A 27,151-nucleotide genomic window follows, 5' to 3' on the forward strand; every position below is an offset into this window, starting at 1 on the left:
TCACTTCCAGTTAATGTGCTGGGACCAGTTTGAGAGGCTGGTAATAAATGATTATTTCAACACACCCCTCCCAAGAGCTGAATTCAACTTAAAAGAGAGAGCAATGCTTAATTCTGTACACTCAGCTCTCTTTTGCCTCTGGTATACAAGTTTAAAGGTTTATGTTTCACCCCTACTAGTGCTTTTGTTCAAACAGGCTTTGCAGGTTTTTGAAACAATTAAAAACATTTGCAAGATTTAATCAACTCATGGGACAAATGGAACAAAGGAAATAAGCATGTAAGCTATAGGTGCTGATGTCTCTATCTCAAACCACTTTCAACTCTTGTCTCTTTCTCTCCAGCTACCTGAATTTCTTCTACTAGCATTGCAAAAGCACGGTTGAGACTGTTTTCACAAGTTATCGTTTCTGGCTATGGTGCCTACTTGCATTCTGAACTCCATACTTTAAGCTCGGTGGATCATCTCACCTCAGATAATTACATCGCTCCTTTCCTTCCACAAACTATTCGAGACATTTACACTTATCTTCAACCATCATGTCCTCTGTCCTGGCTTTTAGGAAAGGTACATAGATGGATTTGCTGTCTTGAAGGTATCAGGAAGGAAATTAGATCGTGTCAGATGGAATCCACATTGCTGATTACAGAAGGCAGTGGAAATTTGCCTTTGTCTTTGCTCAGCCCCTCAGCTCATTCCCACTCTCTGGGCAACTTGGCAGCCCTGAACAGAAGGGGGTCATTAGGCATTGCTTGTGAGATGTGCCAGTCAGGAGCATCCTTTAAAGACAGTGCCTGACACTGGTACAGTGTGAGTCTTTGTCATGGGCCTCCATATCTGTCTAGCAGATGGATGGGGAGTGGGGAGAGGAACTTGCGAGCAATAGTTGAATGAGTGCCTTGGTCAATCTGTCTCTGGAGGCTTGACCAAGACTCCTTCTGTTCCCTCTGATGAATGGGTCTCGCAATGGACTGTTGTGTTAGGGTAGGGAGGGTCCCTCATCTGTTTGTGGCTCATTTTCACATCACCCTGCTGCCCTGTGTGTCTTGATAAGTGATGAGCCCAGGGCACAGTAGTGGAATCAATAATGCACAAAACAGCTTCACTGGCTCCATCCCAGCCCTATACAAGGCCTGACTCTTGCTTGCTTCTCTGTGCCTGGGGTAAGTGATAGATGGAGCAATGCAGTGGAGTGATAGCTCTGGGCAGGAGCAAGGGCACACATAGGCCTGGGAGAGCCCAGAAGACCTTTTTCTCAGGGAAGATTCATTGCTGGCTATCCTGCTCTTTTCATTTAATGCAATCATGTTTCACAGACTCAGAGATCATACTCTGTCAAAACTGATTGTATCTGATCTAAGGCTCGAGGGGGAAATTAGTAATTAGGTGTGGGTGAACAAATGCTCCACTCATTCTTCCATTCCAGCTTTGGAAAAGGTTGGGTTGGGGTGTTTCTAGGAAACCACGGAATGAGATGTTGCCAGATGATCTACTTCAGCAAAATGCAGGTGTGGTGCGCATGTTGCTGGACTCCAACTCCCATCGCCTCTGACTGTTGGCCATGCTGACTGGGGCTAATGGGAGTTGTTGGGCCCCACAATTCCTGGAGGGCCACAAGCTCCCCATCCATGCTCTACAGCACTCTGTTAGCAGAACAAATAAGAAAGTTGAATGCAAGCAAATAAGGAAGTTGAATGCAAGGTTGAATGCAACCAATTAGATCAGGTTGGGCTTGTGTATTTGTATTTAGGACCTAGTCTCCTATACCCGATCACTGTCAGGTTCTGGGAGACTCCAAAATCTAGAAACATATCAAATTTCAGATGGTGCCTATTTCCCTGGGGTGCACAACTGGGAGGATCGAACACATTTCAACAACAGAGCATACAGGTAAGCCTTGCCTGCAGAAAGTATGAGAGCCCTGGGATCTCCATAGAAAACAACAACTCTCATGTCACTGGGAAAAGCCTCAGCTAGCTTGTGTAGGGTGTATTGACTTATGTGGCCCACTTTGTAACAAGAAGCTCGATATCCTCATTTGCACTTCTCTGCTTCCTGTAGACCCAATACAGGCTTCTAATCCGCTGACTGAATATTCATGAGCTTGCATGCTATTGCCAGATCTGCTGGAAAGCTCTCCTCCCCTAAAACAGCGCCTTAAGGAGGCAGTATAGATTCTCCTTGGAATTGGAGTCTGGGGGCACCGTCAGTCATTCAATGTTATTTACAGAGATGTTTGCTTTTGGGAAGCCCAGTAGTGGGGGTATAGGCTTGAAGTTCAATGATGTCCTTTTCCTGCACAGTTCTGCCTGTGTTGAGGACAAGCTCAAATGCAGCAGCTGATTTTGTTTCCTGAGGTGTCATCACCACTGTGCTAAAGAAAAGAGAGAGCAGCTAAGATGTGAATACAGAGGGCACAATGTTTATGTGGGTGCCGTTTCCCCCTCTGCAGAAAAAGAATTGAAGGATTCAATAGCAAAGCTGTTAAGCCCTCTACTTCTGCTCCAAGAAAGGAGTGGCAGACCACAGTGAATGTGTGAGTGTGATTTTTTTTTTAATTCATACATCCAAAGGCAGAAGTGTTGCCATAGAAACACAGCACATCCTTTTTGCCAGCTGGGGGAGATGGCTCCTGGATGACGTCATAGAGAGGATGACACACATGTGGCACAGAAAGGTGTGGACAGTGGAAGTTGAACTATTATGGGGAAACAAAAAAGGGGAGCATAGGAGCCAATTCCTAGGGGCCGAAGTCCCTCTGGCCCCCCAATAAAATATTTGAAGGGGGCAGACTCCCCCAAAGTTGATGGGCATTGCCATGCAAATGGTTTGTGTGTGTGCGCGCTGCATCTTTGTGATCGATGATATGGGACAGGGCTTACCTGTCCCCTCCAATACAGTGGTACCTCGGGTTAAGAACTTACAGTGGTACCTTGGGTTACATACACTTCAGGTGACATACGCTTCAGGTTACAGACTCTGCTAACCCAGAAATAGTACCTTGGGTTAAGAACTTTGCTTCAGGATGAGAACAGAAAACGTGCTCCGGTAGCACGGTGGCAGCGGGAGGCCCCATTAGCTAAAGTGGTGCTTCAGGTTAAGAACAGTTTCAGGTTAAGAATGGACCTCTGGAACGAATTAAGTACTTAACCCGAGGTACCACTGTAATTTGTTCTGGAGGTCCGTTCTTAACCTGAAATTGTTCTTAACCTGAAGCACCACTTTAGCTAATGGGCTGCTACGCCGCCGCCGCCCGATTTCTGTTCTCACCCTGAAGCAATGTTCTTAACCCGAGGTACTATTTCTGGGTTAGTGGAGTCTGTAACCTGAAGCGTCTGTAACCCAAGGTACCACTGTATTTTATTCGAGTTGGCACCCTTGAAAGGGAGCATCAGGAGGTTTTGAATGGGAACCCCAATCTAGTATGTAAATTCTGTGTCAATCTGTCTCAGTGCGGTGATGGTTGATGCCCATTGGGATTGGTGAGGCAGAAGAGAGGCAGACCCAACAATAGGTGGAACCAGATCTAAATGAAAGGCAAACCCACTTCCTAACCAGTTGTAAATAAGAAAGTAGGCAGATAGAGAGTTGGTTGACGGTAGACTGAGGTTGGTGGTGCAGTGTCCAATTTGCCCATGCAATGAATGGAGTGAGGATAGCAGATAGTCCTGCTGAAAAGAGAACATTTAACACTTGTGGACAAGGCAATTCCTACTGCCTTTTGTTTGCCCTGATATTCTGGCACTTGCCAGAAGGCAGCATCTGATTTTGTGACACACAACCTCACTGGACTGCATCTTTACTGCATCACCTGATTTCACTAATTTTGAAGGCAACAACCAGGTTCTGTCTGATGCATCCGTGGGTGATTGCAGTAGGCGATGGCTGCCATGCCATGCTGGAAGGGAGAAGCTTGGCATTCTCTGAAACAAAGTAAGTATCTTAATATGAAACATTGCATACAATCATCAGTCCCTAGAGCGAATGTCAGTAAAATAAAATGAATAAAGAAGTCAAATGACTCGTAGAGAAAATAAAAGCTAATCACATCCCAAAGCTGAATATCACTGACTAGGATCCCTGTGGTGTGCAGGCATATTCCCCACCTACCCAGTTAGAGAAGATGACACAGTTTAAAAACATTTCATGGAGGGTTTATTTTTAGATTCAGAACATTTCTTTCCTATCGGACTAGTTCTCTTGTGATTCTAGGCATCTGGGTGGTGTTGGTTGTTATTATTGCTTCTTTTCCTGGCTTTTCTCCATCAAGGGCGACTGATCCCCATCAAATTGATGCCACATACATGTGTGTGGTCATGTTGAGAAGTTGGCATTTTCTGGACAGATAAAGTTTTTTTTGCAATGGACTTCCTTGGTAGTGCATATAATACTATGATTGAAACACAGATAGTATCAGCTGGCTCCAAGCTTCTATCTAGCCTCTGTAAGGAGCAGAAAAATGTCTGTGTTTGTTGTTGGTTTGCCACTTGTCTTAGGGCTCTTCCAGACTTCTGCTGTTTTGGGGTGGGATTCAATCACAAACCAGTGAGTCCATCTTTTGCACCACAAACCTGCTTCCTCCTTCCCAAAGCTGGTTTTTGTGACAATGAGAGTGATGGGGAAATGCCCCAGAAAGTGTGGAATAATACTTGCTTGACACAACTATCACATAACTTCCCCACAAACAATTCAGAATAGTCCTGTTCTTGCAAACTTGTGCAAACAAGGCAGCATGAATGCTCAAGAAACAGGTCATCTGCAAGGGACCTTAGCTAAATGATAATGCATTTCAGGATGCTCGTGCCAATACATCAGAGTCCTTGCCACCGGCTCTCTAATCTGGACTGAACAAACTGCTTTTATTCTGCCAACTGCAGGTTCTAAAGTCAGCTTTTGGACTGCTCTGACCCATAAGAGAAGCAGTCCCAGGCTAGCTGCATGCATCTCCAGGCCTACAACCTCTGTTATTATTTTCCCTGCTGTATTATTTCCATTAGTACATTTTAAAAAATTCAGTGCAGAGAAGTAGCTAGGTCAGCATTGCCTCCCATTGCTTTTCCAATTGAGGTAGAAGCCAGGCCACTCATACCAAATGCAAACTAAATAGGGCTGATAGTGGCTGTATCAGTAGCAGGCAGAATTATGAGCTTCAGTCAATTTTCTTGGTAGATTAATCGACTAAAGCTTCTGCTGCAGTTTGTCATCTGATTAATTAGTAGCACTAATAGTGAAAGGGAGCCACCCTGCAGACTTCAGGCACATGCCAGCTCTTCCTCCTTTGGAAAAAAACAGTTATACCAGCATGTTCTGCATGCATGAGTAAACAGAGAAATATAGGATGAAGATGCCCCTTGTTGCTCATTCCCCTTATTCCCCCCCTCCCCAATCACTGTAGTTCCACTGACGGCTGTGTCTTTGTACCCTTTGAACTGAGGACAATGCAAGATTCCTCCATGAAATTCAATGCAATTTGCTGACAGCCAGTCCCCTTCCATAGCGAGACACAGCATGTCTGACTGCAGCAATCCTGACCTAAAAGGACTGGCTTGAGTCCATTAGGCAGCAGGCACAATTACTCTTTGCCATAAAGCACCGATGTTGGCAGATTCCTCTCTCCACTGAGTACCATGAGTGATTTGCGAGGCGTGCTTCCTTCCCAAAGGCAGCTCAGGTCCTGCAGGGAAACTTATTTTTAGAACGCCATGGAAAAATCCCATTGGCTTGCCTTAGGTCCTCCCAGTGATCTGAGATGCAAGGAGATTCAATCCCAACCCAGGACATAATGGAGTGCCCCGAGTTCTTCAGGGTTCCCTCACCTCTTCCTAGAAGCATTCTATAGATATTACACATGCCTACAGACTGAGGCTGTGTATACATCATATGTTTAAAGCACACGTGAGGTCTATCTATGATATGCCATAAAAAGCACATGGTGCATATCACACGGTAACATGTCTTCCATCCGTAAATGCATGCTATTTGTCATTTTACTCTGAATGACATCATCCACCTTCTATCTTGTATGCAAGCAGCAAATACTCTTGCTAGTATTACATAAACAGAAAATGTGGCGTCTCCAAGAGCTAGAGAACGGAATCCTTTTGAAGCCATACTGCCTAATCATAATAAATAATACTGCCAGAGATCTCACCATCATTTCCCTAGAGTGAGCACAGATGTGCTTAACCCAGTCTGCCAGGTCTTTCAATTATTGACTTATGAGTATAAGGCACTGCCTTGACCTAAGACAGTTTCCCAACTTGCTTTCCTTCCCAAACACAATTCCTTATACTGGATTCAAAGCACCCTAGCTGTGTATCTCTCTTCAGCCACCCTCCCACTCTGTTTTCCCCATACTGCAGACTGTGCCAATTGCCTGCATAGGTCTAATGAGCCCAGACTTTGTTCAATCTTCCAGAAGTTTTGCTCCTCTTGTTGAGCTGTAGCTAATCTTTCAGCCTTTCTTGTTGATGTGATTCTGTGCAGTGATCTCCAATGTGCAGCCTGAGTTTCCTTTCCAAATCTTCAGTTTTCGGGGGGGGGGGGGAGACACACCATGTCTGAAGATCCGTAAATGAAATTTTAGGCTGCACTTTGGGGAGCGCTGCACAGAATGGCAATGAGAGATACTAAAACATTTCCAGAGCAGAACTCCTCTGCAGATAATTACAGGTTCCAAGCACTAGGCATCATCGTTGGCTTTGGGCCAGGCATGCCCAGCATCTGCTCAGGTCGATGCAGCATTTCTGCTCATGCCAGCAAACAGCTGGATTACCACTGGCTCTCAAGCCTCCATTCTGCTGATGAAGTGTTCAACTGCAGGGTTGAGAAGCTTCTCAGCAATCCATATTGCTCCTTTAATTTGCCTGAACAACAAGATCCTCTGAGAAATTTTTCTTGTGCCTTTGCACAATGCATCTGACAGGGTCCTGGGCTGTATGAATTGGGAAGAGATGGGAAGAATGGAGGAGGGCCAGAATGACAGGTTTGTCTTCAGGGTGAGGCAGAAGAAGCAAGTATCCTGGCTTGAGAGTTGGGTGTGGTTCTTCTGCAGGTGTATACAGGGTTGAATTAGGCTTGCAGCTGATATTTATATGTGTGTGTCTGGGTATAAGTATGCATATCTGAAGTCTCTCTGAAGTAGCACATAATGACACTATATTTTTAGACCTAAGCATTTATTTTCCTTCCTTCTTTCCTTTTTTTCTTAAAGGTAGCACATATATATCGCAGAAACATGCACAGCTAAACTATTCCTGCTATCTGCATGTATCTCTGTTTCCCTTATGTTGCTGATGTGAAGTTTTGGAACATTCAGAAACAGTCACAATTTTCAAGACAGAACACACAACAGTAAAAGGTTCATAAGCAGGCCAATTTCTACGAGGGGCTAGAGAGCTCAGCTTGGGTGGGGGAAGATTCACATAAGGCAGAAGAAATTATACCCATGTTGTTTATATTCCATGAAGTCTTCAGTACCCTATATAGCTCGTTGCCCCTTCTTTATGTCTGCTGAATAAATTCTGCAAACTAAGCAAAGACATGAAAATAATAAATGTGCATACTTCATAGAGATTGCAGAATCCAGCCTTTTCCTTAGCACTGAACTCCATAATTCAGAGTACATTTGAAGGAGCAGCTGAATAGCAAGAGGCCCCAGGAGGTAAAGAAGACAAAGAGCAGATCCTGACGCAGAGTAGAGTGGGCATGAACTGAGAAACCAAAGGGAAGGATAAGGAAATAAGGCAAAATCCTAATGCAAGGAGGCCCTCCAGATGTTATTGGATTACAATACCAATAATTCCTGGGTTGCTAATGGTGCTGATGGCACTTTGAGCTGAACAACATCTGAAGGGGCCAGGTTCACCACCTTTGCCCTAAAGAAAGGACCAGCAGAAGAGACAGTGAATTGAGAAAAGGATTAATCAGTGAGAAAGGTATTATGAACAAAGCTCCCATATGGCCTCAAGCAGGTGTGGAGAACATTTGGCTCCTCTAGATGTTGCTCAACTACAACTCCCATCATCCCTGGCTAATGGCCATGCTTGCTAGGGCTGATGGGAGTTGAGACAACAGTGACTGGTGGTCACCTGGAAGTTGCACTAAGAAGAAAGCAGAGCAGGCAAACCCCATAAAACAGGATAAGGGACCTTGTGCGGTTAAGAGAAAGGGTGAGGACAGGCAAAGATGCTTTGGAGATTAGAGGGGTGTGGGTCAAGGAGTGATATGAGAACAGGGCTATTACTTCCAGGGGCCAGGAAACTTCCTGTACCTTTAAAAGTACTGTAAAAGGGAAAATCCAACCAAGGGTGGAAGAAGCCACACCAGGAACTGTGATTATTATTTTAATCAAATGGTCAAAGGTAAGGTACAGAAAATCTCTCAAGTTGCAAGTTTAAGGAGATAGCAAGGCCCAGAGATGCAGGCTTGAGTTTGAACTATTAACTAAGGGCACTGCATCTAAAGTTGCTCAATTGTGAACTCAGGAGAGGGGATACAAATATATTTAATTTTATGAAAAATTATGGTTTATTGGTATCTTTCAGTCCTGTTTGGGGAATATCATTCCCTGGAACAGGGAGAAAACCCCATTATCTTTAATTCCAAATAAACATTCAGAAATCATAAAATGCTTTTATCCACATTTCCCTCCGAAGATGAACACTCCCTGGCCAGCTCTAGACAGTAAACATGGAGGATCAAGTATAGTGCAGACACGCCACCCCAGGGAGGGCTATTCTGAAGGAGGCCCTTCTGTCGCTGTGCCCTAAGTGCCCATTAGTGCGGCCAATTAGTCAGTCCCACACCATATACCAGGTCTCCGTTAGGCTTGGTATGTGAGGGGTGGGTATGTGGCAGCTGGGGCCAAGCGTTCCCCATCAAAGAGAACTGCCCTGGAAGCGGAGGCAACACCCGCCAGCAACACCGGGACCTGAAGCTATGCGCTATCTCCCGCTTTGAGGCTGGGATGGCACGTGCCCCAAGTAGCCCGCACGCCGGCTCTCGGAGGACAAGCAGGAAACGAGCACGAGCCCGGTTGCTCTTTTCCTTGCTCTGCACAGCTCCGCCTCTCGCCGTCCCTCCCGCGAGTCAGTGCCGGAGCCCGCCGCTCCAGCGTGGGGACGCCCTGGGGGGATGCGGCTCCCACGAAGGCAGCCCGCCCCCTCCCCTTGTGGTGGAGATGCCATTCACTGAGGAAGCCTGAGCGTTGAGGCTGGGGGCGAGCGAAGCAGCGGTTGAGGAGGGGATCGCGCTGGGGGAGCGGGTCGTCAGCACCGCGGACAGCGCTAGGCGGGGCGCTTTGCCCCCGACTCCTGCGCCTCCGATTCCAGCACCAAGGACAGCGCAGAACTCTCCGCGCCCGTTGCCCACAGCGCTTCCCCGCCGCGGACGCCGCCCCAGCCCTGCCGGTGGCAACAAGCTCCGGGGAGCCGAGCGCTTCCTCCGCCTGCGGCAACAGGGACGTCGCCCTTAGGTCGGCTTCCTGAGAAAGGAGGAGCCTTCGTCACCAACCTGCTCTAGCCTCGGCTTCGGACTCCCGGGCTCCCGAGCAGCGTGGAGCAACCACGCTGGCAGCACAACATGGCAACCGAGGTGAGCAGCGCGGGGAAAGCACGAAACACAGGAGGAAGCTCTGTCGAATCATGGCAGCCGCCGGAAAGCATCTCCTCCTGCTTTGCCTGCCTAGTTTCTGCCCGGTGCGGTAGGAGATCGCCAGACCAGGCGACCCTCACCGAGACTGGCTGCTCCGGCACCGCATCCCCTGGGTTTGTTCTGCAGGCCCCAGAAGTCCCTTGTGCCTCCGACTTCAGCGCGGGTTAAAGAAAGGCAGCGCCGAGAGCCTCCGGCGTGTGTCTGGGGCTAGGGTGGTTGGCACGTCATGGCTCCCTCCCCAGAGTGGCGCTTCCCCTGCTCCGCAATCCTGGGTCACTAAACAAGGCAGGGCATTGCTAATAGAGAATGAGACCTCGCTATGCTCAGTGGCTGAGGCAGTGTGTTTCTCTGGGTGCAGCGCAGGGAGTCTCATGGCAGTACCTGCCAGCGTCAGGCAAGGGGCAGGACGACGACAAAAGGAAGCCACAGGGCGAGGACAGCAGCACCCCTGATGCTTCCCCAGGCTGTCCTTGGCATGTGGCTCTGGTGATGGAGGATGAGACCACCTGTGGCATATGACTCTCCGATTTAAGTGTGGGTCCCATTTACCAGCTTGAATAATCGGCAGCCACCCCTACCCCATTGCTCCGTGAGGAAGGACTTAATGTTAGAGCCCTGGGACCTCCAGGTAGGACTGAGAGAGAGAGACCCCTGCCTGAAATCCTGGAGAGCCACTGCCAGCCAGTGTGGGCAATACTGAGCTAAGATGGACCAATTATGTGGCACAGCATAAGGCAGCTTCCTAGGCTCCTATGTGGGGTTCAGAGCAGAGCAGAAAGGTGGGGGAACGGGGATCCAGCAGCGCTATCTCTCCAGGTGTCCTATAGCCAGGAGCTCTCCAAAGTCAGCTCCTTCATCTGACACCTCAAATCCATCCCTTAGGGCTGTTCGCCACAACCTATGCTCTTCACCTTCCCCCTCCCGCGCCACAAAACAAGGTCTTGTTTACAGTCGTTGTTGTGCTGCTACCGAGGCAAGATGCAGCAGCGAGCAGGCGAAAATGGTCTGAGCCGGAATGGGAACTACCGAAAGGTTGTTACTAGGGGAAAGGCGGCAGTTTCTAAATACGGGTGGTGCGGCGCGCGCGCGGGGAGGGGGGGGTTGCAGCCTGCTACTAACGCCACAGCAAGGCATCCCTGTAAAAGGCCAAAGCATCTGAGCACACAGTGCGCCCTGAACCCTTCCCCTGTAGAGTAGACCACTTCCCCTTCCTGCTAGGAAAGTCAATAATTTTTATCCCAGCAGCAGATCTTCAGCATCGCAGCCTTTGTTGCTGAGGTTAAGACCTCGGTTGACTCCCATCTTGCACATGCTCAGATTAAATAACCCTTGACTTGAGCCCAAACCCTCTTGAAAAAAACGAGGGGTGTTCCGAAATCCAGGTAGAAAACAACTGCTGACTTTCTCAACATCTAGGATGATTTATTAATATGGAGCACCCGAGATCCAATATAACAGAGCATGTGGGAAATTTAATGAGGTCAGAACCTGAGGCATGCCTTTTTTTGAAGTCTTGTAAGGAGATGTCTAATAGGAAGGAAAGGTGTGCTCTCCCTGCCAGACAGGGTGGGGGCTACTTGCAAACTGGGAAGAAATATAAGATTTCATCATGCCCCTAAATAAAGCCAGCATCAGACGGTGAACAGGCAGGATGACAGATTATCCTACACTTGCTTCCCAGGGGATCTGAAATGCCTCTTGGAAGGTTTGAAACTGGGCTGAAAGGATTTCTGGATTATATATACTGGCCAGCTACAGAAGTTTAAAAAGGTAAAGGACCCCTGACAGTTAAGTCCAATTCCACAAAGCTCATTAGAAACTAAAGGCAGTGGAATGGACCCTGGAGCTAAGAGGTGTGCAGTTCTATATCGATTCTTAATCACTCAGGGATTCGTCACAAATAGGAGAGGAATAGCTTGAGACACAAAATCTGCTGCCACCTCTTGGATTATCCATCACACAGCTCAGACTCGCAGCAATCCTATTCAGGATTTTGCGAGCTGTAAGTTGGCATATACTGCTGCAGTTAATTTCTGTTTTCTTTCTGTTACTCCATTCTACATCTTTCAGTGTTGGTTTTAATGTTTTGAACCTGCTATGCTTCAACTCAAGCTGAGTAAATTTTAATAAGTTTTTTTTGAGAGCACATAACAGCTAGATAGTTGGTTTTTTAAAATAGTTTTTGCCAAAAGTGCACTTTCTTGTTCTGTTAATACCTTATTGACTTGTCACATCCTCATTCAGCATATTCCATTATAAATAATTGGTAAACCAATGAGTCATACAACCTGGAAAATCAAGATACAGACGTACACCTCAATAACAACAAGGTGTTCCATACCTAACTATGTATTTTATCCTCACACTATCAAACCCTCAAAAATGACGTGTTTCCATCAAAATATTTTTGTGAAATTGATTTTTCCAGAAGGTTATTAAATAGTTCCAATTTTCCGTGTAGCTTCTAATTGTGTTAATCCTATTCCCATACTGAATCAAACAACATGTATTAACTTTATCAAGTAACAGATATTCCATGCATTCATAACTCTTTCATAGCTTTAAGTTATTCTTCCAAATTGTTTTTGTGATTTCAATTCTTGCAGATATAATTTGGTTATTGAAAATCCTCTGGTTTTATCCATGTCCTCTGCTCTATAACACAGGAGAAACCTTAATGGTATTAAAGCAATACATAGAGAATGGGCTTTTACAGAATTGGTGTGTGTGTGTGTTTCAAAAAGATGGAAAAATAATGCAGTACAATGCAGAAAAATATAGGTAGTGCCAAGCTTATTTTCTTCTGACACAAATTTTGTACATCTCCATTTCTTTAAGCTTGCTTATTTATCCCTCTCTGTCTGATTAACTGTGTCTTTGAGATGCAGGGCTTGGGAAGCTTCTGGAGAAAAGGTAATCTCCTTCAAAAGCAATTTAGTTCTGCTGCAGAACAAATTATAAGTATAGCTGGAAATACAGAATTAATATTCCTGCTTGGCAGGGGGTTGGACTCGATGGCCCTTGTGGTCTCTTCCAACTCTATGATTCTATGATTCTAATAGGATTTTTTAAAATTTATTTTGGTTACCCACAGTTTAGTTCACACTCACATATACGATACATCATTGCATGGGTCAAACACAGTGGACCTTACTCCACATGGAACCAGGACACTTTGAAAGAATAAAGAAAAGTGTCTGGTTATACCAGTAATTTTTCAGAACTGTTTGGATACTTCATAAAGAAGGAAACTGCATGAGGTTTTAAAGGCTTAGATAATCTGGGTTTAGGAAATGAAAGTGTCAAGAGAACACAAAAAGTAATATGGCATGACAAAGACGAAGATGCTGAGCATAATTGTAAGGAACAAGTGACTCAATGCATTGTTTCATGCGTCTTATGCAGTTTAATTATTACTGTGACACAATATGGTCGGGCAGAAATGGGTCGTGAACCCAGGATTACCCACACTGAGTCTAATGCTCCAGTCATTGAGGCACACTGCTCAGTTGTGTGTGTGTGTGTGTGTGTGTGTGTGTGTGTACACCCCACCCCACCCCTTCTGGATGAAATAGGACCAGAAAGGAAACGCCCATTAGAATTGCCAAGGGATATTCAGCTACAAGCTGGCAGTTTATGAAGTTATATTCATATAGTCACAAATCTAGGGGCGGCTGGAACAACTCAGAGTGTTTAACAAAAATGTTTATAATGGGTTAGCCTCAGGAAGGATACACACTTTTACTCCCTAAAGTTATGTGACAGATGTCTGCAGTGTTTATGGAGGATCTTGCTTTGGGGTTGTAGTTCTTGATCCTACGTTAAATAAGGAGACAGATGCAAAGGCTAGACTCCATATCAGCTTGAGGCTCTTACCTTTTTACCATGCATGATCTGCTGCTCTTACTTTTTATCTGTGTCTTTGGCTGGCTGGGATTCAAACTGGAGGTGGGATGAGTCTGTACATTCGGCTCAATCCAGTCTCAGAGTTGGCTGGCAACCAGGGGAAGAAAGAGTGTTTGGGGAGCAAAAAAACCTCTGTGGTTTATTCTGGAAGAACTTGTTCTTGCTTTGTTAGGTGTGTCCCTTCAATTGAGGTCATCCTGTGATCTTTTCTATATGTTCCTGCCAGCTCCACTCTTTGTAAGATATATAACCCCAGAGTTTCAGGTTTTCCAGTCATTGATGGTCTTGGGAACCTGCTTCATTTCTTACTACAAAGCATCTTGCCAAGTTCCATTGATAGTCCTCTTGCTCCAACAGCAGCAGGCACATGTTGCTTGTATATAGGGATAGCCCATAAAATGCAATAGGAGGGCTGATTCACACATGGATGTTGCACAGTTCTCAGCCAATAGTGTGCACTGCCTCAGTCGGAAATCACTATCTGTTGTGATATAAAAGCTTCATGATGTTTGATCTACGATGACTGTTTTATACATCTAAGTTACTAGCTAATGAATATGGATGTATGAATTTACTCCGTGTCTAACCTTCAAACTGCATTTCCAAATCTAAAATCCTTACCAGTATTCTAAGGTGATGCTGAAGAGATAAGGAACTGTGTTATAATCCACTGCAGCAGGGCTTACCAGTGTTGTGAACTATAGTCCCATAGAACATACCGTATTTTCAATCAGTTTTGGGTAGGATTGCAATGCTGAATTGGTTAAACAGCTGTTGAATGGCCTTCTGGTCAACTAAAGAGATGCCCTTCAATTAAGTAGCAGATCAAAACAACTGTTTTTTAAATGCAAGCAAGTGTCAGACACCATCTTAGAAGAGTCATTCTTGCTTCTTGCTCACACAAGGAGGGAGGGAATGCCTCTTCTGAGATGGTGCTCTCAATGAGGAGTGGCACATCATCAAAAAAACAATGGGTGGCATCCAAACCTGTGCAAGCCATGTTCCATTTGTGCAAAGTAACTCACCTTCCTTTCCTCTCCCCCTGCACCCTCAAAATCTACTCCAGAGTGTTTGTGGAGATGGCTGAAGGGGAGATGTTTCCATTGCACAAGCAGAAATCAGTTGCATGAGAAGAGCAGCATTGACTACAACCCATAATCATAACTTATAAAAAAAAATATTTGTATCCAAGTCCATGTAGATTCAGGGACTCTTTAGAGCAGGGGTGAAGAACCTGCAGCCCTCCAGGTGGTGTTGGGCTCCATCTTCCACCAACCCCTGCTAGCATGAACAATGGATAAAGAGAGTTGTAATCCAGCAATATTTGGAGGGCCACAAATTCCTGCCTTAGATGCATGGCATCAGGGTATGCTGTGAGCTTCCCCCACTGTTCTAGAAGGCACCTTTGCCTGTTGTAACCACCTGCCTCTGCTCTTCCAGGTCCACAATCTCCAAGAACTACGGCGGAGTGCTTCCCTGGCCACCAAGGTCTTTGTTCAGCGGGACTACAGTGATGGGACCATCTGCCAGTTCCAGACCAAATTCCCTCCAGAGCTGGACAGCCGGGTACAGCCAGTTTTCTCACAGGGTTCATGCTGACTGGTGAAGTAGGTGACAAATCCTTATGTCAGACGAAGGCATTGTAGTCTGGATGCCAGTGAGAGCAAGGTGTTAGTGCACCAATGATGTTTCAGATGCTCTAGAAATCTTAAGCTGCACAGAGTGGTTTCCTGTCTTCTTAAACACCTGGGGTATGCCTCATTTCCTTTTATGATTTATTCTAACCTGTTAGCTGTTGTGATCATATACGAAATGCATAGCAGACCGTCTTGCTCAAAGATCTGAACACACACATTTCCATTCCACCGTACACCTGCTCTTGTTTCAATGCTCCCTTCTCTGATAGCATCTATTATTTTGCACTGGGTGAAGGATGGGTGACATAAACAATGGAATGGCCTCTTGTGCACACATCTTATGGCATTCTTTCTCTTTTTTTCTCCTCACCAAAGATTGAGAGGCAACTTTTTGAAGAAACTGTGAAGACCCTCAACAACTTCTATGCGGAGGCTGAGAAAATAGGGGGCAGCTCCTACCTGGAGGGGTGCCTGGCCTGTGCCACAGCCTACTTCATCTTCCTCTGCATGGAGACCCGCTATGAGAAGGTTTGGAGCCACAACATGCATTGTATTGTGATATAACAATTGACGTTGTTGTTATATAATATTGATTGGTCAATATGGAGTGTGTAAGTTAAATGAACCACCTGATTATCCACGTTCATAAGATGTAGATGCCTTGTTTCTCCCATATTTAACAATATCCTGTCCAACCTCTTCTTGTGCCAATAATCTCAATTTGTGAATCATTGGGGTTAAAGGTAAAGGTAAAGGGACCCCTGACCATTAGGTCCAGTCATGACCGACTCTGGGGTTGGGGGCGCTCATCTCGCTTTATTGGCTGAGGGAGCTGGTGTACAGTTTCCGGGTCATGTGGCCAGTATGACTAAGCCACTTCTGGCGAACCAGAGCAGCGCACGGAAATGCCGTTTACCTTCTCACCGGAGCGGTACCTGTTTATCTACTTGTACTTTGACGTGCTTTTGAACTGCTAGGTTGGCAGGAGCAGGTACCAAGCAACAGGAGCTCACTCCGTTGCGGGGATTCGAACTGCCGACCTTCTGATCAGCAAGTCCTAGGCTCTGTGGTTTAACCCACAGCACCACATCATTGGGGTTAGGACTGAACTAAATAGGATACAAAGGGTTACCATCCAGAAATGTTGTGATCACAACTATTGTAGCAAAGCTATAGCAAACTGACACTATGCATCAGTGCATATGGTGCTGAAGCACCCAGAAATTAGAATGCCAAGCTGATGTTTTTATTTCTATACTTGCGTTTATTTACTTAATTTTGATAGTATGTGATCTGAATCCTGAATCCAAACAACGCAGGATCATGTAGACAATGAGGTCGCACTGGCAGAGTTTTTATGATAAGCTGATGGCAGGAATCCAGTGAACACTTGGCTCATGCATATGGACTGAAGGATTACTTGCACGTAATGAACACCTAGAGTTTCAAGAGTGGAGAGAGAAGCCCAGTGTGGACACATCCTCATTCTTTGGTTTTGTTCTTTAGAGTCCCCCCCCCCACCTCCTGGTTGCGTCTGCAATTTGCTTATCTCTAACAGCAGGTAGGCAGGACCTTAAATATCCTTGCCTAGTAAAGAGCTCTGGTAGAATAGAACCAGGGAGACCTGCAGCAAAATGTTGCAGTGTGGAATGTTCTTGGGCTCCTCCAGATGACCTGTTTACTAGCACAAAGTTTTCAGGGCAATTTTACAGTATCTTCTCTTCTCTTTATTGAGCATTCCTCCTGAATTGTTTGTGGAGAGGTTATATGACTTCCTGTCAACTGACCATCATCACACACTTTTTAGTGAACTTCCTCATCACTTTCCTTCCTGCAAAAAGTCTGGAACTTTTTTAAAAGTAGATTTGTTGTGCCACAGCACTTAAAATGTGACAACCAAAATTTCTGGTATGCAATTAAATTCTTCCTGCGATATAGTGACAGTCTGTTCAGTACCCTCCCCAGGATACTCCATTACATTTTCCACCCAATCAGTTTTCCTCCCTCCACCCACATGCTGCAATAGTATTCCATGGCCACTGAACATGTTCTTTTTGAGGTCCCCCATAATTTCCCCCCTAAAGATTCTTTATACTTCTGCAAAAGTTAGAGTTTCCTGAAGCCTGTTGATACTTCCCTCTTGCCCATAGCTGTCTTAGCTTCATAAGCAGTGGTACTGATGTATGAAACATAAGAAACAGAGGGAATAATGAGCAGGATTAAAAGGGAAAGGTACATGATTTAAACTGACAGCCTGTTTCAAGCTGTAGGGAATGCTTTCTTTGTCACAGGTTTTGCTCAAAATGTCAGACTTGACAACTCACTATTTTCCAGGGTTGGGAAAATATTCAAAATAACAGAGCATTCTGGTACACTTAACAGCTCTCCCTTCGGGTTTTATACATTTCATCTGAATGTAGCTCTACCTTTCTGTGAGGTCTTCAGCTAATTTAGATTGGGCTCCCATACATTCAAGATGTGATGCAGTCATTCACAGGGGCACATAAATAGCGTAGAAGAGAGGCTAAAATAATTCTTTTGGTTTCACTTACAAAAAATGTTCTCAGGCAGATAGTAGGGCAACATGCTTTGTGTAGGAGCACAGTTAGGCAATAGAGTGACTTGTCTTGGGAAACTTTCAAAGATTGATGGTTATCAATCAGAGATTACTGAAACTGGGAATGGGATATCTAGGTCAACACTAGCTTCTGTTATTGAGGTGTTTCATCTGTTGCGGTTTCATGAAACACCTTTTCCTTCTTGAAGTAGGTGAATCCAAGAACTTCAGAGGATCCCAGTAAATGGATCATCTTCCCTATATTTTGTGTCTCATTCTCTGGGGCTACATCTTCGCCAAATAGTTGCTGAATGCTTGTCCAATTATCTCACCAGGTTCTGAAGAAGATCTCCAAGTACATCCAAGAGCAGAATGAGAAAATCTATGCTCCTCGAGGGCTGTTGCTGACAGACCCAGTGGAACGGGGCATGCGAGTTGTATCCTTCCTGGTTAGCACCAAAGGGGAAAGGGGAAGATATGGTCACCATATAGATCGCTCTTCTTACCCATGTGGCTGACTCTCACCAACACACACACACCCATTTCCTGTGTCCCAGCTGAGATTCTCTGTTCCAAATTCAGCATTCAAGCTCAAAAAATAAGTTGCAGGATCGTACTACTTAGTCTACTTACTTATTTTACAGTGTTTGTTTACTGCTTTCTAACCACAGTGGCTCTCAAAGCAGTTCACAAAACTAAAATCAGATCTACAGGCAGATGATATTACTCCACATCAACAAATCTGGAGTCCCAAGTGCTATCAGTGATATTTCGAACAATCACATTGTGTGACTCTGCTCCCTTGACAAGAGTTTGGGGAAATGGGGCAATATAAGGCTGAAGTTTTTAGGAACATAGGAAACTGTCTTATATGGAGTCAGAACATTGTCCCATCTTGCTCAGTACCACTGAGCTATGACCCTTCCTAACTGCTGCTCACTTTTCTGCTGCTCTCAGCAGATGGGATCAGCTGGTTTGAGGCACAGTGTAGGGACAGTGATGTCTAAAGTAACCCCCCAATTCCCTTTGCTGGTGTTGCTGCCTCCCCAGGTTCACCACAGTGCCACAGGAAACGACCCTTGCTCCCAAAGGGGCTACCAGGCCTATGCTTAGCAGCCAGAGGTTTTTGGTCTTTGTGGAGGCAAGCTCCTTCACCAGAGGTTGTGTCCAGCTATTGCGGCTTCTGGCTCTGCTCCCTTGAAGGGATGTGGTGGCCAAGAAGAAGTGGGTACTGAAAGGCCCATGTGTTTCCTCCAACCCACCAAGCATTCCTGCTGCCCTAGTGCTGCCAGGACTCACAGTTTCCTGAACTCGTCAGCAAAATGTATTTTAGCTTTCAAAAACACAAGCAAAACACCGTAGGGATTATAAAGGATGTGCTTGGGATGTGTTTGTTTAGAGCTTTAAAACATTGCTCTTCAGATGAAAAAGGCTTGCAAAGACCAGAAATAAAACAGTCCCTGCCCTCGGGCTCACAATCTAGGGGACACAGCACAAAATGAGAGATTTGGGAGGGAAGAGGTAAAAGCAAACTCAGGTGCAAATTTTTAGTTACGAAGAACATCTCATAATGGAAGGCAGTAGCATATAACTTTAGGGCTGTCCCTGCAAGAGTAACCATGCAATACATTCATGGGGCAACGACTACTTTTTGTGTAAGGAAAGATTAACTGTCTTATCATGTGCCTGCTTACTTTCTCAAACATAAGTTTCACTTAGTTCAGTAATACTTACTCCAAAGTTAATAAAGCATTGCACGCTTTCAACTATTCGGCTTAGATAAGTGGTGGTTAAGGAGTGGAAGTAGACAGATATGAAACTATGACTATGGAGCAACCTTCTTTCATCTTCTGTGTGATATCATACAGCAGGAATGGAAAACCTGCCACCCCACAGATGTTCTTAGGTTCCAGCTCCCATCAGCGCCAACCAACATGGTTGGCCAATAGTCTGGAATTATGGGATGGAAGCCACAGATGAAGGGCTCGTCCACATTTCTGCTTGTCATGCCACTTTCCCTGGGGTAATGCAGCTCTTTACCACTGAATCAGAGCAAATATCGATTGGGTTTTACATGTACTGACACTTGCTCCAATTCAGCAGTAAAGAGCGGGTTTTCCTGGGAAAAGAGGTGGGGCAAACAGAAAACCTCTGGAACCTGTTCTTTCTAGGTGAGGGATAAGCGGAAGTGAGCAGAAGCTCCAACAACACAGGATGCCAACCCCTTCTGTAGAAGAAGGCACCTGATGTCAGAGAAAAACAGATGAGGCATATTTTTATTCAGTGCATAGTTGACTTGTGGAAGCACAACAACATGTCTTTGAGAGAGAGCAACTGCCTGAAAGGTGCGCTGTCATTTCATATTTCAGCTGCACATGCCAAACTGTCTGAGGTTGGAACAGTCAGGAACTTGCTCTTACCAGATCAGCTGATGTCTTACAAGAGGGGTGAGGAAACTTCTTCAGTCTGAGGCCTCGTTTCCTCATGGGGAACCTCCCAAGGGCTACTTGCTAGTGGTGGGTGATGCCAGGGGCAAAGCTGGGTGAAAGATCGGATGGGACTCTTCCAGCATAAATCAGAGGTTTATATACACACAGAAGAACTCAAGGTGGGCATACAGCAAGATTGTCCCAGGAGGGGCCTGGCCTAGGGAGTTTCCTAAAGGCTGGATGGAGAGATCTGGAGGGACGCAGTTGGCCCCTGGGCTGGAGGTTCCCCACCCTGCCCTACAGCACTGTCAAGCTCTATGTGCATTTGTGGCTGCTGAACAGGGGTGCACAAGGCTACTACCTCTCCTTCTTCCCTGTGTCCTCCTTATCCTCTTGCCCACAGATCGAGATCTCCATCTATGAGGATCGTTGTAGCAGTTCCAGCTCTGGCAGCTCCAGCAGCAGCAACAGCAGTGCTGGTGGCGGGGGTGGGGGAGCCGGGGGCCGGTGACTGGCACAGAGTCCCGGCAGGGATTTGTACTGCCGGGACGACGGTGTCTCCGAGATCCGCAGACTGCGCTACCAGAGCACCCGCTTCTGAGCAGCCCCAGGGGGGTTGGGGTGCCGGCAAGGAGGGTTGTGACACCCCTGGGGAGGGGCTTGTGACAACCAGCGGGGGGCAAAGTCCTTCTAAAGAGGATGCTTGGCCTCAGCCCCAAACGAGCCCAGTCTCCCCATGGTTCAAAACCTGGATAACCTGAATTGACACTTCCTGCGGGCTCCTGGGGACACTCCTGCCCACCCCCTCCCCGGGATGTCCAAATGTGTCATTGTCCAAGTCCTGTCCTCACAAGCTGCAGGTACACAAATACCCCGTCCGAATGCACCCTCTTGCTCAAGGTCAAATGACCAGTAAAGATCAGCCCAGCATGGTGAGGTGAGGTGGGGTGGGGTGTGGGAACTGGTGATTTTGGGACCCTGTGACAAGCCTTTCCCTGAGCACCACTGTCCCCTCCCCTCCTGCATTGGCACTGACCCCCCATCCTAGTTCCTGTCTTTTGCTTGCTGCTGTGCATGCCATTCTCCTGGCACTTTAGGCATGGTCTGAGCATCCAACATCCACAGTGCTGTGGTGGGGCCCCTGCAAGTGCTTTGCCCACCCTCCCGTCCCTCCTGCAGGGTGCTGGTACTGTCAGAGACGTGCCCTCTCACAGATTCCAGGATGGACTCTGTACTAGGGCACATGCCTCATGCGCTGGATCCTTTTGAGGCAACAGAGGGACAGGGGCATTGTATGGAGCCACAGGAGGAGGTAAGGCAGCAGCACTGTCCCCCTCTGGTGGGATAGCAGCACATTTCCTGTTGAGAACAATATAGTCTTCCAAAGTTGAAAGACTGCACCTTGCCACCTCTGGCCAGCTGCAACAGGTTTTCCAGTTCAACCAGGGATCATGGAGAGCATCAGAAGATGGGAGATGTTGGAGGTGCTTTAGTGGAGAGGCCTCTGGCTCCTCAATTCCTCAGCTCATCCCAGTCCAATAAGCATCTTTGGGATTATGTATGTAAATATTTAATATAGCCCTGGCTACCAAAGCTCCACCCCTCCCTTCACCCTTACACCACATTTGGCAAACAGAAGAAAGAGGAAGGAGGATGAAAACTCCGAGGTGGGTATGGAACCCTGCAATATTTGACCCACTTCCCTAGTGCACAGGTGTTTTGCAGCATCACCTTATCACTTGCATGCACAAGTTGTCTCCTTGCTGCATGTTCCCTCTCCCTCCTTCCTGTAAATAGCTACCTGGGCCCCACATATGTATGTCTGAGACCCTCTTAGTTCTGGAGCTTCGGTACCTCTTCTCTGAGTCCCCAGTGCCATTCTGTGAAACGAGATGAGAAGGCAAGGGGGAGACGACTGAGCCACTGGGTCAGTGGACTGGGCTGCCCAATGAACAGGTGTCCAAACCATGGGTGAAGCCTGCCACCACTTCTGGCAATGGACAGCAGCTCCAAAAATGCTTCTAGCTTCTCACACACCACACGTCCCACACACAGCTAGATGTCCTCGTGGGGGTCACTCAGTATAAGACTTTGTTTGCACCCAGCTGTGGAGGGGGAGATTGTTGGAGGGTAGACACTAGGCTGTTTTGGATGCTTGGCCTGGGCAAACTCAGCAGTCACTCCACTACTTCGTTAGTGCTCCAGACTTCTTGATTTCAGAATGGGATTTCCTCCTTTTTTATGGTGGGGATGAATGTGTTTGGAGAGTGACCAGACCCTGACTGTGCTGCAGGGAAATGGGAGAGCTGCAGAGGGCATCACAAATGCATAGAGGTTAAGCCAATGGGACCCTGGGAGGGTTTTCCCCTGTACCAGATGCCCTGAGAAGCTGCTCCCCATGCCATATATTGGACTCATGGATCTGGTCATAGTTGTATCCCTCTGACTCTACATGAAAACTTCTGACAATAAACTAGAAGTGAGAATCTACCAGTGTTGCTTTCTTCCTATCCGTTCTCTTAATAAATAATAGACCTGGCTCCTGCACGTATATTTCATTCACAGCCACTCATGCTGTTGTCGTAAGGCTGCATAACCCATTAGTAGCAATGGCTCCCATGGAATTAAAGTATAAAAGTATAGTATGCATTGCCTGGATGATCAAGAACTATCAGTAGGCTTACACTTTTAGGACCCTGTTCTGCTTTAATTGGACCTTTATTCATATGCTTGATTCTAGAGCCACTGATGCGTGGTTGAAGTATGCATTTAACATTTAACTGGTGCTAACACTGCTCTTGAAACAAACAAAACAGATGCTGGAATCATGATTGCACCAGAGGTTTTGCTGGTTTCGTATGCACTATGCAGATTCACCTGTTTCGTTTGAAGATATCAATGGAGCTGATGTTCAGCTGACCTGCTGCCTGGCTTGGTGGTACTCATACACAGGTAGGTCTGCAGGCAATTGCTTTAAGTCTAAAGCTAGCAAATGAGCTTCAAGAGAGACAGGTTTTCACATGCAGATTGTCTCACTGATGTGACCTATGCAAAGAAACAGGGTTGGGTTTGTGTAAAAGGCCCGGTATCCTTCCAGCACTCAGAGCTTTGCCCTTGACAGAGATGACCATGTTAACCAAAGTTAGTTTGGATTAATGTGGGAATTATCCTATAACTTCTGTGAATTAAAAAAAAATGTGAACAGTCAGAAGACCTCAGACATTTCCCCAAAAAAAAAAACAAATCAGAGGACTCAGAAAATAGTATTTGTTCACCTCCCCAGAAACTGTCCTCCATCAGCTTCCTTCCCCCCATGCACCTCCAGAGTAGATTGGTATATATATATATATATATATATATATATATATATATATTCTGAAAAATAAAAGGTAATTGTACAACATTTTCAAATTAATACTCCATCATCCACATTTGACTTCCCATCCACCCCTCCATGGTTTCCTCAAAATTCCAATTCTGCTGCATATCATAATTATTCTATGCTTTAAATTCTTCACATAAAACTCACTTCGGCAGCACATATGCTAAAATTGGAATGTACAAAGAAGATCAGCATGGTCCAGAGTAGATTATGAGGGTGTGCAGGGGCAGCAAGGGGGAGGAAGGAAAGATGAAGTCCCATAGCTTGTGTGGAAGTCCATTCTGCTCATCCACAGACAGCGGTGGATATACTTTAAAGCAACAACTGTGCCGCTGAAACAGGCACCTGGTGTTCTATCCTCCCCCTTTTATGTTTATTACTTAAAAAAATTAATAACACAATTTTAACAGTACATAACAATCCCTGCCTCATAACATAGGGGAGTAAAATAAATTTTAAAACATTCACCTGTCAGTATAGCCCATCAGGAAGTACCAAAATTCAAACCCACAATGTTCAAAACAGCCAGAAAATTTTGTATACTTCTGGGATATTTCTTTGCATTTCAACTTTGCATTGTATAAGCAATAGAACAGTGCCAATCTGCTGCAAAAGAATCTTTATACTTCTTTAGATTATTCATTAATTTATCCACCCAAGTGACTTGCCAGCCCATCTTATACCAATTAGCCTCTGAGGCACTCTTTCAGTCCATTGAGCAACAACTTGCCAGGCAGCAGAGAGAATCTATCCAATTAGAGGTTTGGAATGGCCATCCCCATTGTTGTTTTGAAGAGGAAAAAAAGTTTTACAGGACTAATTCTGGAGATTTCATCACTTACTGTCCAGTCATTTCAGGAATTTCTGCAAAGACCACAGTCCAAAACTGCAACACTTTTTCACAAGTCTACCACATATGCTGGAATGACGTTTGCATATCCTCTCTAACACAGTTTCAAATTAGTATCATGGACTGGCTGGAGGCAGAGGAGTAGTGGGAGGCACCAGCTGGGGAATCCCCAAGGGAACCCCCAGGGGAAGAAGGCTCAAAGCCAGGGGACTGATGGTGGGATGACCATGAGTGGTCAGAGGGAGAAAGGGGAGCAGACTGAAGGGAGGGGGCGTCGGAAGCTGAAAGGGTCAGAGGCTTTAGTGAGCAGGAGGAGGCTGTGGCAGAGAGCAGTCCAGAAATCAGGCAGAGGCAGAGGCTGGAGAGGAGGGGAGCCAAGAGGCAGAGATCAGGCAGGCTGCTGAAGGAAGCCAGGGAGTCTCTCCCTCCCTCCTGGTCTCCCAGAACCCATGGAGGTATGAAAAGGAGCATAGACAGACACGGCAAAGTCTCAGGTTGCATGGGAGAGAGACTTAGGGAGTTGTAGGGAAGTGGGAGCATTCAGTCTTTGCAACTGCCTCAATGGGGCAAGATCTGCTGGAAAGAGTTGCTGTGCTCACTGGGCCTGTCTTCCTGAGCTGTTTGTTTCTTTGAATAAAGAGTTAACTTCACGGACGCCTTGTGAGTTATTGTTTATCTGCTCCCACCTACCTCCTTGACTATTAGATATAGTCGTTTGAAACAGTCTCATACCATTTCTGCACACCTTTTCATGCTGGTTCCCTCATACTAGATGATGCTGATTTAATGGGCAGCTTTAACCACATAGAATTCCAACAACTGCCTTAAGTCTCTTTTCCACAGGCTAGTTGGTGTTAGGTGGCCTGGGAGTGGCAGTCCATCGGGAGTGTGAACCTGGCATTGCTCTCACTTGCTTTCCATGGATCATTTGGTGTCGAGGCTTATGTAGGCTGGCCTTCCCTGCCCACTGCTTGCTGGACTACAACTCCCATCAGCCCTAGCCAGCATGGCCAATGGTCAGGAATGATGGGAGTTATAGTGCAACTTCTTGAGGGCACTAGATCAGGGATCTTCTGCTGTGCTAGGTCCCAGCCTCTCTGTGCCTTCACCAAGATCTCAGTTATTCAGAACTTACAGCAGTGTGATAATACATGTCAGAAAAGCATGTGAACTAAGCCAGATAAGAGTTTGGGGGCTTGTAACACTCACCTCTCATTTAAAGTGGGTTTTATGAGCCCCCAGAGTTCATTTCTGAGCCTGGTATGGCTCACGAGATCTTCACCAGCATCCCTAGTCCCTGGTGGCTCTTGCTTGATCAAGTTTGTGCCAGACTTCCCTGACAGGTGATCAGCATGGCCAATGATCTACTTGCCTGGGAGCCAGAATTCTTAATCCAAGCTTTCCCTTTGCTCTGCCTCCACCCCCAAAAGCTGATAGTTGGCATTATTAAATCTAGGAGCACGGACCACAGAGAATGTGTGCATAGGGATGCTCATTCATGGCCAACTGTAGCATGCAGGGGTATGGGGACTGGGACCAATACTGTGGCATGGATTGCAGCGATTCAGAGAAAACCTATGTGTGAATTCATTAATTTTTTTTTTACTTGAAATATTCTAACCATGAGGTTGCAAAGCCCTGCAGGTCTTCTGAAATTCATGTTTGTATCATAGCACCCTCAAGTTCCTGTACAGGAAGTACAGGAAGTGTTTGTGACTCGACTGCTGGAGCTTGAAGAGAGCAGTCATGTTTTTTGTAACGCTGCAAAGACAGAAATAAAGGCATGTAAATACGTTTCTGTTTATCTCTTTCCCCTGCCGGGGGGGGGGGCAGGAAAGAGGGTGTGTGTTCTTCTCACGCTGAGAAGAATCGCCTATCGTGATCAGCCTGGATCTTGCTGGGGAATGCAGCCAGGGAGGTCAACAGGAAAGCAAGCCGGGTGCCTGGGAGTTCTGCCAGTTACTCCTGATATAGGCTTGTTTTCTGACAGTTTCATGTTAATCTCAGCTTTTGTGGTTTTTGAAAAATTAAGCTTCTAGCCCTTTTGGCTGTGAAGGTGTGCTGAAAAGCAATGTGGGCAATATCTGCTGAAATCTCAGGACCTGGAAAGGTAGCTGTTTAGTCTTCCGTGTTCTTTGCCCTTCCCATGACTAGCAAAGGCAGAATAAATTATGCAAAATATAAATAATTGAAGAATGAATTATGCAAAATAAGAGAAGTGTACACATTCCCTCAACTTGCATAATTTATATAGATTGCATATTTCGGCATTGGCACTAAAAATATTTATTTATTCAGTACACCAAGTCCTTGCCATAACCATGGATTGTCTCCATGGAAAACCTTACATTATTTTAAATAACAGTAATAGCAATAATGTAGAACCACAGATTTCTACTTTTGAATGCCCAGTCTATGGATGAATCTCTTTTCCACCATGTTGGACCATGTTTACACAAACAATTAGAAGGCATAATAGAATAGAGACTCTTGATCCCAGGGTTGTGGGTTCAAACCCCATGTTGGGCACAAGATTCCTGCATTGCAGGTGATTGGACTATATGTCTCTTGTGGTCCCTTTCAACTCTACAATTCTATGATCCTTGGAATATGGTGCAACAATAGCCTTTATTGTTTGATCAGTGATTCATCATGACACTGGTTGTTGGTCCAGTAAAAGGTCTTATTGATTCTGTGCCTCTGTTTCTGTAGGACCAACACAGCAATAAACACTGC

The 27,151-nt window shown here is 45.9% G+C and overlaps 1 protein-coding gene across 2 annotated transcripts in view; it reads left to right on the forward strand.

Moving 5' to 3' along the window:
• Positions 1-22,673, forward strand: part of GOLGA7B (golgin A7 family member B) — a 33,285-nt gene extending 10,612 nt beyond the window's left edge. The window contains exons 1-5 of one of the 2 annotated variants that reach the window (XM_053389514.1): positions 8,892-9,594; positions 15,001-15,126; positions 15,573-15,725; positions 18,090-18,191; positions 20,587-22,673. In XM_053389514.1, coding sequence (XP_053245489.1) covers positions 9,583-9,594; positions 15,001-15,126; positions 15,573-15,725; positions 18,090-18,191; positions 20,587-20,694 — 501 coding nt within the window. In that variant the 5' untranslated portion in view covers positions 8,892-9,582 and the 3' untranslated portion in view covers positions 20,695-22,673. Of the gene's footprint in view, positions 1-8,891; positions 9,595-15,000; positions 15,127-15,572; positions 15,726-18,089; positions 18,192-20,586 lie in introns of those variants that run through there. The other variant, XM_053389513.1, reaches the window with a different exon arrangement.
• The last annotated feature ends 4,478 nt before the right edge of the window (positions 22,674-27,151 follow it).

The sequence above is a fragment of the Podarcis raffonei genome, chromosome 5, assembly GCF_027172205.1.
Source record: "Podarcis raffonei isolate rPodRaf1 chromosome 5, rPodRaf1.pri, whole genome shotgun sequence".
NCBI lineage: Eukaryota > Metazoa > Chordata > Lepidosauria > Squamata > Lacertidae > Podarcis > Podarcis raffonei.